At 39.1% G+C, this 11,830-nt stretch overlaps 1 protein-coding gene across 1 annotated transcript; it reads left to right on the top strand.

Moving 5' to 3' along the window:
- Positions 1–2,073: 2,073 nt before the first annotated feature.
- LOC119732665 (F-actin-capping protein subunit alpha-1-like) lies at positions 2,074–11,538 on the top strand. The gene is made up of 8 exons (XM_038206296.1): positions 2,074–2,225; positions 3,467–3,530; positions 4,240–4,291; positions 4,832–4,889; positions 5,936–6,142; positions 6,701–6,780; positions 7,197–7,353; positions 8,219–11,538. Exons 1-8 carry the CDS (start codon positions 2,190–2,192, stop codon positions 8,429–8,431), a joined length of 867 nt encoding a protein of 288 aa, XP_038062224.1. The 5' UTR covers positions 2,074–2,189; the 3' UTR covers positions 8,432–11,538.
- The last annotated feature ends 292 nt before the right edge of the window (positions 11,539–11,830 follow it).

An 11,830-nucleotide genomic window follows, 5' to 3' on the forward strand; every position in this document is an offset into this window, starting at 1 on the left:
TCGGCGCGCGGCACTGATAGAGGGCGTTGTTGCAGTTAAAAAGTCCTCCAAGATTTGTTCGGATCGTTTTACATATGAGGGACAGGGCAAGGCCAGTATTGAAGCATTTAAATAAAATTAATAATGTTGACTCAAATCAAGTTAACCTGTAGAGGGCGCATTGTGCTATTATTGGTCTCTTCCATATCCTGTGCATGTGGGAAGCGCTATCGAATCTGGGCAGTGGGGTTGGTTCATGGATAGTTGGTCCACTGCACATAGAGCCAGCACTGTCGCCAGTTCCGGGGGGGGGGGGTAACAGAAGAAGGGCACTCTTTACAAAATTTGGGGGGGGGGGGCTGGTAAAAAAGGAGGCATTTGAATGGAAAAGGGCAGTCTAATTTACACAACATAGGTCCCTTCCCCCTCCCCTGGCTACGCAAATTGTGTCCACACCCCCTCCCCCTCCCCGTCCCCCACCGATTGAAGCTCATGCCGAAGGCGTCGGTGCCCGCCCGCCCTGCTATAGACATTTTCCTGTACATGTAATCTACAGTTTACAGCAAAAGTCTCTTCTTACGGAAGCGTATTTAGGACATGACGAAAAAAAAAATTCCGGACCGCTATTTCGCCCGGGCGGATGACTAATTTGCCCGGGCAGATTACTAATTCGCCCGGGCGGATTACTAATTCGCCCGGGCGGATGACTATTTCGCCCGGGCGGATTACTGTCAAAATTGTGAAACACGTTAGTAAACGTTCTAATTCAATCCACCATGGATAGCAGGACTTGCGAAGTAATCTGCCCGGGCGAAATAGTAATCTGCCCGGGCGAATTAGTAATCCGCCCGGGCGAAATAGTATTCTGCCCGGGCGAACTAGTAATCCGCCCGGGCGAAATAGTAATCCGCCCAGGCGAAATATTAATCTGCCCGGGCGAATTAGTAATCCGCCCGGGCGAATAAGTCATCCGCCCGGGCGAATTAGTCATCCGCCCGGGCGAAATAGTGGTCTGGAAATGTTTTTTAGGTCATGTCCTAAATACGCTTCCGTAGTTTTGAAGTTCTTTCCACGGATCACAAATTTAAGGGGAGTCAAACTACAAATCACATAGGGGTGTGTGTGAATGGTTTTCGTTTTGCTGAAAGAACGCGCGAATTAATAATCCGTAATAACGAATTAATAATCCGTAATAACGAAATAAATAATCCAAAATAACGGATTAATAATCCGTAATAACGAATTAAATAATCCGTAATAACTATTTAAATATTCTGTAATAACGAATTAATAATCCGTAATAACGAATTAATAATCCGAAATAACGAATTAATAATCCGAAATAACGAATTAATAATCCGAAATAACGAATTAATAATCCGTAATAACGAATTTATAATCCGTAATAACGAATTAAATAATCCGTAATAACGAATTAAATAATCCGTAATAACATATACTTGCAGTGGCGCTAATGGGCTTTCGTATTGTCAAGCCTCGCCTGTTCAACTTCACTTCTCCTGTTCAACTTCGGCCTTTTTAATGATTTTCGTCATCTTGCCCACCTCTCACATACCCTTATTTTACGTTGAAGAGGGTTACTTCGAATCAATTATATACGCACGATCGCGAGTAAGTTTTTCTCGCCATTGTCTAACTAGACCACAGGCGCATAAAGCCCATCCATCGAAATATTACTTTTGAGGGCTTAAAAGTAAAATTGTGCAAGTCAAAATACAACATGTAATTGTTTCAAGGGCAGTTGTTGAAGGAACAGGTTCAAACTCCCGCTTATAGGGGTTGAAAAAGTGCTTGAAGGATGATGCCCATCACTTGCCCGGGCCAAACGGGGCCAATGCCCCCTACTATAGCTGGATTTATTTAATTTATCCAAAACGACCCCCCCCCCCTCCCCGGGGAAGTGGTGTAACACATCATTTTCTGAAAACCTCGTTAATTAAAAATCTCATTTTTTTGGTTTTCCTGCCCTGCACTGAAATCTTCAATAATTTTGTTTGCTCATAACAAGCGTTACGTATCAATGGTCCAATAATAGTCGGATTTCAATACTTCAACACTCGTCTACTCAAAAAGTATCCGAATAGATCATGGGCTTGTCGTTTGATCGCCAACCAGCGATACACGACATACAGTTCACGCTGCGCTTTTGGATTGCAAAGCAGAAGTAGGCGTTAAAAAAATAAGTAATAATGGCAGACACCGACACGATTTCTGACGCCGAAAAGGTAGGCAAATTCGACTTGTATGCTTTGTAAAGAGTCACCGAACAACAGAGAAGCATTACACTCTTTGTGCTTTTATTTATACTAATATCCGAGGTCTGTGTTGAGAAAACTGACTGACCCAAATTACTTCCTGCTTTTTGTCAGCCATGACAGTTCCATTCATTACCATACTAATTCCGCCCAGTTTCCGGACAGCTTCCGGACAGCTTCCATTCTCAAGGGCAATATTATCATAGTCCTTGAACATTTTATGGAAAGAATGTAGTATCCAGTCGCCGCTTCTTTGGTTGTGTACAAAGCCTATGGAAAGTTGCATGCATTTTTAAAGTATTTTCTAACAAAATTGGAAATGTTTTTCAGTCCCACGGGCCATATTCATCTTTTCCAAATTTTTGTGATGACTGACCTTCATTGAGATAGGCCTAATATTATATTGAAAAAAGTTGCATCAGGATGCAACATTCTTTTCCATTTTATACTGTGATATTTAAGAAGTTTGATGAAAACATACAGGCCTTTGCTAGTTAGCCCGGTGATCGTGTAGTGAAGTGCTCCTGTTTTGTTTCGATCAAATTAGAATCAGGATTTTTTTTAATTTCTAAAAAGTGACATTGTCAACCTAAAGCAAGCAGACTTCTCTCAATTTAATGACACCATATTGGTCATTTTTGAACAGTTTCGTGGGGTAGAAATTACGTTTTTTCCTTAGTGGTTTACGGGCCGGTTGGTGCTGTGCAGCACGACCTCTTGTGTGCGCTCTTCACCCGCTTTTTGAATGACAGGCAACAGCCGCGGTGCACTTTTTCAAAACCGTCGGAATTCGTCGCCGAACTACTATGATTTTTTGATAACTAGACCTCTGAAGGTACGGAATTCAACGCTCTTTTGCTATTTAGCAGTCATACTAAAGCTGGGGTGATTTTCAAGTGACAAAATAATTTCGATCTTAAATTGATTTTCGGCTCCCCTAGCAACAGGACTATCCATGCACAGACCATATGAACAAAGTGTGACTGTAAATACGGAGGTAGTCCAGTATTTCAGTCACATTTATGGGACTATAGTATTGCCTGTCATTCAGTATTGGTCAAAAGTGCGCCCGCACACATGCACTTTTGACCAATGCTGAATGACAGGCAACAGCCGTTCCGATGCACTTTGAAAGGATGAGAAGTTTAATATAAATGGTTTATTTAGAAAAGGCAGATGACAATAAAGATGAAATTTCTGATTTATTGCAGGTACGCATAGCATCGTCCTTCATTCGACATATTCCACCAGGAGAATTCAATGAAGTCTTTAACTGTAAGTTTGTGTCTCAATGTCAAATTTACGCTCAAACACATGTATTTACGATCTGTATTTAAAGATGCATTCTCCTGACACCACATGTGTGTATATATAATATACTTTTTTTGATGGTAAGTCATTAAGGATTTAAATTATGCCAATTTTTGAAAACCTTTAAAGGAATCCTGAATTAGAAAAAAAGACCTACATGAACGTTCATGTGATCTTCCTTGGAGTTAAACATTCATAGCACAAACATTTTTAAACCCATTTAATTTACAAAACCTCAGAAGCACTGGAATACTTGATCACATGTGAGGTACATGTACCGTAGTTAACGGTGTACTTTTTCAATGTCTGCCCTCTAAATATGACGTCAGTCGTTGTTGATTTATCATGTCAATAAAGCTGATCTGCAGACATAATGGGCGGGAGTCAGCCTTTGTGAAATGGCTAAATGTTTGAACCTTTAAATGGTTCTTAAAATATTTACAAAATTAAATGCAAAGTCACATCGTTATACATACATGTACATGTAACTCATGCAAGCATGTTAAAGTGAAGGTCTGCATGTACATGAAGTCAGGAAAAGCCTTTGAAATTTTGATACATAAATTAATAGTAAGGTTGAACACTTCTTTTTTAAAAGGAAATTTGCAACAATGCTTACTGTATGACCTATGTTATGTGCATACTTACGGTATTCACCCTGTTTATTCTGCAGCTGTGCGAGCCTTGGTCAGAGATGATACATTGTTAAAGGAGAAAGTTGTTGAGTAAGTTGTCATTTCATAAATAGTCTGTCAGGGATTGAAATTATTGTATAAGATCTGAGAAGAGGCTGTTTGAACTTTGGCCTGTTGTATTCAAGAAGAAGTTAATCCATTTCAGTGTGGTAGTGGAGTCCATCCCAAGTCCCTGCAAGTCCATCACAAGTCCCTCAGTCTCAAGTCAGGTCACTAGCGTTTCAAATAAACTGTTACAAACGCAGTCCTTTGTAATTGTTCATCCCGTTTCTTGTGACTGGACTTATGAAAAGATTCGTGATGGACTGGACTACAACACAGTTTCTGGTCAAAACTTTCATTCCTCTACAAAGTTTTGATAACTTAGATATCTTCCATTGTAATCAAATAATGGTCATCAGAAGTATCAGTCCAGTTTGTGTGAAGCATTATTTTATAAAAGTTTTCAGTAATAAGTCACATGATGGCCAATAGATGATTTTTTCTACTTTCTGCCAAATGTTAGTATTTAATTGTATTGATTGTTGATGTTCAAATTTCTATTCAAATGTCTTTTTCCCTTGGATACAGTGCTATTGCTCAGTACAATAATGAGCAGCTTACCCCATGCAAAGTTGAGAATGAAACGGTAAGGATTAATAGGCTTAAATCAAAACATGTTTAAGAATTACTCTTAGATCAACAAGGAAGTAGAATTAAGAATAGTATTAATGATGAATTGTGAAAGTTTAGCAATCAAATAATAAAGAGGCCAGTATTGAATGCCAGTTTATTTGTTTAACCCGATCCGCCAGCCTATTTATTGTCTGCTGACCGACTGAGTTGCTCCCCGAGTCACTGACTGAGTCACTGAGTACAAATATTGTCTTAAACTGAGCCTGATCTTGTTTTTTCATGTTTGTGATTACAATTTTTGTGTTGAGTACTTTGGTCATTTTGTCATACATTCGCGTGCTGGTGATAACATGTTACCTACCTGTACATGTAATTAGGTTGCAAACATATTGCTATGGTTTTCCTTGAAAATTGTATACCGAGGCTTCGCTTTGCCTGCTTTGTTGGGAAGGTGGCAGACAGAAAAGGGATGATTAGCCATCCCACCAGCCCCTCCCACCAGCCCCTCCCACTAGCCCCTCCCACTAGCCCCTCCCACCAGCCCCTCCCACCAGCCCCTCCCACTAGCCCCTCCCACCAGCCCCTCCCACTAGCCCCTCCCACTAGCCCCTCCCACCAGTCCCCTCCCACCAGCCCATCCCACCAGCCCCTCCCACTAGCCCCTCCCACTAGCCCCTCCCACCAGCCCCTCCCACCAGCCCCTCCCACTAGCCCCTCCCACTAGCCCCTCCAACCAGTCCCCTCCCACCAGCCCATCCCACCAGCCCCTCCCACTAGCCCCTCCCACTAGCCCCTCCCACTAGCCCCTCCCACCAGCCCCTCCCACTAGCCCCTCCCACTAGCCCCTCCAACCAGTCCCCTCCCACCAGCCCATCCCACCAGCCCCTCCCACTAGCCCCTCCCACTAGCCCCTCCCACTAGCCCCTCCCACTAGCCCCTCCCACTAGCCCCTCCCACTAGCCCCTCCAACCAGTCCCCTCCCACCAGCCCATCCCACCAGCCCCTCCCACTTGATTGCCCTTGACATTTCTTGGAGTCTAATTGGATTTTCCATTGCAGGTTCTCATCACTGAATTTGGCAATCTTGGAGGAAGTCGATATCTTGCACCCAACCAAAAGAAGTCTTTCAAATACGACCATTTGAAGAAGGAGTCTTCAGACACTGATAGCCATGCTGTAGATGAGACCTCAGAGCCATGGCGAGTGGCTATGGATAAGGCTTTGGCTGGCCATGTCAAGGAACACTTCCCAAATGGATTCTATACGGTAAGCTGTACAATAGACCCTTTGCATTTGACAATACAACTGAGGGCAGATCTTTGTTCCCCTATGATATCCATGAGTTAGACAGTTGCTACTTTCATCGTCACTGAATTTAACTAATAAAACCTGCCATCAGTGAGAGCATACCATGCAAGGAGTCTGTACAGGGAAGGGTTTATGGTTGGCCATCGGAATTCTTGATTGGCTCGTAAGTTGGCTGGCTGGTAGGTTGATTGATTTGACATGGTAATTACAGGTGGACTCGATTTCAATTTGGCTGCAGTTGAAGTTAATGAAAAAAACAGAATAACACCAGTGACACAACTATTGACTATTCTCGATTTTGGCTATGGGCTCCTTGCGAACAAGAGGGCGTTATTTCACCACTTTTTAGAGCACAATGAACTGGACACACCGCATATGCGTACTGATTCACACGTATATAGTTTAAAGTACGCACGACGTATTTTATTTGTGTGAGGGTCGTGCATTACAGGGCGGAATTAGTCTTTTTTCCTTTCCCCTGCATGCTGACTGTTGTATTGTCTCTTATTTTATCAGATCTATGGAAGAAGTAGCGGTGATTCAATCACGCTGATTGTATGCATTGAAGATCACAAATTCAGCCCACATAACTTCTGGTACGTATTATTCTTGACTTTATACTTCCCACTCAATATTTTTTCTATGCATTTAATATTTTAACTTTTTGGTTTCAGTTTATAGTTTCAAAATGTTTGTCATTCATTATATCAGAGTGTCTTGAACTTTGCATCCAAGTTTTCAAGAGTTTCAACTTGAAATTATTATGGTATCCATTCATAATGTTAATGTTTACAAAAATGTAATTTAAGGTTTAATGAGCAAAATTTGTTACAATTTTCTGAAGCTCTATGAACTCAATGGGTAGGTAAAGCTTCAGTAACAACATTTAGTGACAACAAACTATAACTTTTCTTCCGTATTTAATTCAATTTTTCAATAGTTATTCATCACTTACTCATGTGTTTACATACTGTGAATGGTAGCTTATGCTGAAAACCATTTTTCTCATCAGGAATGGACGTTGGCGGTCACAGTTTTCAACGACTTTCTCCGGTCCTGGCAGTAAGAGTGAAATCCGAGGGATAATGAAGACTCAAGTCCATTACTATGAAGATGGCAACGTGCAACTGGTCAGCCACAAGGAAGTCAGGGAACAAATATCAATAGGGGTCAGTTGCTGCCTCCATTGCTTTAATGTTTTTAAAAATTGAAGGCAGTGAAATACTTTAAAGCCTACAATTTTTCCCTTTTTGTTTGACTACACCATTTTATGCTGCAGACCGAAACCAATTTTGAGAGATATGTGTCTTTCATGGAATAATATTCCATTTGACAGGGATGTACAAGAACATGATTGTGGGTATGAATCTACCTTTTAAAATAAACTTTTGGGCAATTCTGTGAATTAGGACGTACATGTCAGACACTTTAATGAGCTGCTGTTGGAAAAGTGAATGTGATACATCACTAATAATGTGACATCTAATGAGTAGAAAACAATTACAGACCAAACTAAGGTACCACCACTTTAACGACCTTGTACATGTCATGTGGTCGGACGTACATCAAATTTCATGGAACTACTTTAATTCCAAGGAATTATTCTCTAAAAGAGTATAAATGTGAAAATAACACTACTCCAATAAATGTTTTCAATACGATCCAAAAAAGTTGCAGTCACGGCAGTCCAAAACACCCGTCTTGCCTACCGCCGTGTTGTAGTGGAAGTGAAGTCCGTCACAGATCATCACAAGTCCATCACAGATCATCACAAGTCCATCACAGATCATCACAAGTCCATCACAAGTCCTCAAATCTCAAGCCATGTCATTGCTCACCCATTGTTACCTGTGACTGGACTTGTGGTTTAATTGCGATCGTGCTTGTCATCGTACATATGAGCGGACATGTGGTCGGACTAGGGATGCACTCGTGACGGACATTACTACAACACCAATACATTTGTGCAGACATTAGTGATTGATGCTAGGATATTAATTGTGCTTTTTCTTAACCTTTAACCTTTGACCCAAGGATGAGGCAGCCACAGCCAAAGCCATCTTGAATGTGATAGAGAAGTCAGAGAATGACTACCAGTCCTCCATGGTGGAAGACTACGGGGTGATGTCTGAGACTACCTTCAAGGCCTTACGACGTCAGCTTCCTGTAACTCGCTCTAAGATTGATTGGAATAAGATAAGTGATTATAAACTGGGTCAGGAGTTGAAGGGGGCTGAGGCAGACTAGAAGAAGCTCCCTGCACCCTTTCGCATTTCTAAGACAATGCCATTTAATATAAGAAAAAAGATTACTGTTGAGTTTTGGTCACCGCTGGGCTTATGTATATGAGTGGTGAGTCATACATATATATATAGGCACTAAATATTTGAATTGTTTTTGGCTATAAATGTGAACTCCAAACCAGATATCTATTCACTTCTTTGGAAGTTGTAGGCAAAAGCCCTGGCACTTCTAGATACCTTTGTAAAATGTTGGAAACTTGTCAGGTTTAGTTTTCCCAGTTATTGATGAAATTCCTGGAATTCGTCATGAATATCAGCAGATATTTCTCAATATTCTCAGCATGCCAATTTAATCTCATGTATAAGAACTGCATTATCCGTATAGGTTGGCTCATCTGTAGATTTGGTTATTCCCAGTCATAAAACAATTTATCTGTCATTTCTTTGGCCTTATGTTTCTGTAAAGCTTTACAAATTCATGACTTTGAGTAAAAAATATTATCTGATAGGAAATCTTTTTTTTACAAAAGCTTTTTGTAATGTGAAAAGAGTAATTAACTTAAGTAAGGTTGGTGTCACGAAGATCCAGTCTCGCCTGTAATTGAGAGAAAAATGAAAGTCTGAAATGGAACTGGGACCAGATTTCATCTAGAAAGCATTGGATGTACTTGTAAAGTGTGGATGAAACAAAAGTGAATATGTTTGTGTTCCGTTGTGCAAAGTTCTCTACAAAACAACAAAACAGAGTGACTAAACTTGGTTTATAAAGATCATTTCAAATTTAATATCTTTTCGTTGTCCGCGACATGACTTCAAACAGCCAGATGATACCAAATACCCATGTACCTTCAAACTGATATTGGCTTATTTATGTTACCCAGTAATTACAGATTATTAGCGATGACTTGCAAGGATGAGGAAGATTTTATGTAAACCAGTTTATAACGAAAATGAATGAGATGTAATTCTTTTAATACTGAATTACCTGTGTGATATTATTTTCATTACGATAAATCTTGTTAAAAGTTTACAACTTTTATGCTGTGTAGTTATTGATTTTGCAGATATTGTAGTTATCAAGCAAGCTTTTATTTGCAGATTCCTCCTCAATTTTTGTATTTTATTTTTGGGTTTTTTTTGGGGCCAAAAAGGTCAGGCTGCTGTCACATCTTTCAATTAACCCTGACGATCCTACATCTGCTAAAACTCAATATGTGGTTTGACAGTATTTTTTATGGATGCAAGATCGCACAGCCCAATCACAGTTACAGGCCAATCACGGTTTGCATGCTTTCTAATATTCCAAGATGTCCCAAGAACAATCAAGTTCTAATGGTTTACTCTACAGTTTGGACTTGGAAGATTAAGGAAACTTAGACACAAATCTTATCATCATGCCTTTAGAGGATATTTATCAAGTAACTTTTATATGATAGGTTTCTAAAAATGTAAAATTCATGTAACTGTGTTATCGGGGAACTCTTGTATCTTTAGTTTCCGGAGCATTAAAATTCTCTTTCAAATGTTAATATTTATCAGGAACCAACACAATTATTCATTTGGAAAGTGCAGGATTTTTCGTCAAAATGATCATTAGTTTAATTTCTGGAGCAACAAACAGATACAGATTTGCAACAAATCCTGCATTACTTTGAAATTGGTTCTGTATTTGCAAGATTGGTGAAATCAGAATTGAAAAAGTGTAAAGAATAATTTAAGACCTTATAAGGTCTTAGTATACAACAGAAACCTGGTTCATGTATTGGTAATAGTCTCCCTGAACCTGACGGTGTAGAAGTGATTAAAACTTCAATTAATGTAGCGCTTGAATCAACACAAAGGGAACTTGAATTAGTTAATTTCAGATCTACCGGTGATCATTATGGATAACAAATTAGTTGTAGATCTTATTAGCACCTTATCTTACTCTAATATATTCAGCAAAATCTTTATAATTTTTTTGATACCTGTTAATCAGCAGTTTTATTTCATTTAAATAAATGTAATTAATGATACACTAAAGAAGGGGTTCGTAAAAAATGGGAATAATTTCGAACATAACACTGTAACCAGACCAGATACAGTTAATTAAAAATGTATCAGTGACGCTATCTGTACCTGAAAAAGGCAATACCACATGATTTTAAAAATACCAAGTTTTAAGGCAGAATCTTATTTAAAATAGACCATTCAAATTAGAAGAAAGTATAATGGAAATTATCATTTCATCATAGTAACTCACAAAACATGTACTGCTTGTATTTTTTATGTACACTGCGTTATTTGCAAGACAAAAAAACCCACTGAAACTTCCAAGGGATTAATTTAGAGATACAACAAGCATATGAAACTGCTGAAGGCGGACAAGTTTATTATATGTAAACAGGTATTTTGTAATTATTGCTGAGCATGTTGTAAGCACTATTTTACGGTTAGAACAGCTGCAGCTGTTCTCCAGAAAACTTGGCCATGTGAATAAACACTTCCTCCTGGTGATGTGTCCTATAAATATTGATTTTTGTCATTGCACAGTACCATGTACATTGTACCATTTTTCATTTGCAATCCTTTTAACTTTTGAAGATCTTTCAATCATTTTGAGACCAAATTGGAAGCAATGTTTGTTTGGCTAATGGGTTACCTAATGTCAAAGTGAAGAAGGTTAATTGCCTTCGTTAATACTGTTGATCTGATCAGATAAATAGTGTGTAGTTATTTACTAAGAGGGAAATTGAGGGATCAGCATTTGCAAGGTGATATTGGGGTACTCAGTTGCTTGGTAACTGAACTATGCTATTTTTGGTAATTTTAAACAAAAACTGCATGCCTAAATACAATCTTGGTAAAGGATTGTATGTTTGTGTCAGTTATTTTGTTTCGAGGGTACATCACCTCAGCATATTCCAGATGTCTGTTAGCTGTCATTCAACTGTGAGCAGTCATATCATAGCTGGAAAATGTGAAAGCAATTCCTTAATTTTTTAACATACAAATGAATGTCTTTATTCATCCAAAATTGCTGGTTATAAGTAATTTTGAAGTTGTAATAACTGTTTTTGTAGCTTTGTTGCAGGCATCATTAAAGATAATCACACAACTATAACCACTGAAGACTGTCTCCTTCAGTAATTCTGACGTCACTTGACTTTGAGGGTCTCTTGATTTCGATCTTTGAAGGCAAAATTCGCTATTCAGCTTTGTATGTTTTGGGGCACTGTGTAAATTTTTTTTGAAAATGCTTTGATTTTTTCTTAAGATTAAAAAAATAAAAAAATTTTTGGCAGACTTCGCACAAGTGACTAAAAAAAGGGAGGGATCAAATTGTGTAACGTGAAAGGCCATTTCTTAAGTGTCCCGAAATCTGAAATCTGCCCCTAAATCTGTTATGTTGCTGGATAGTCAT

This window comes from Patiria miniata, unplaced genomic scaffold (assembly GCF_015706575.1).
Source record: "Patiria miniata isolate m_02_andy unplaced genomic scaffold, ASM1570657v1 HiC_scaffold_24, whole genome shotgun sequence".
Taxonomy (NCBI): domain Eukaryota; kingdom Metazoa; phylum Echinodermata; class Asteroidea; order Valvatida; family Asterinidae; genus Patiria; species Patiria miniata.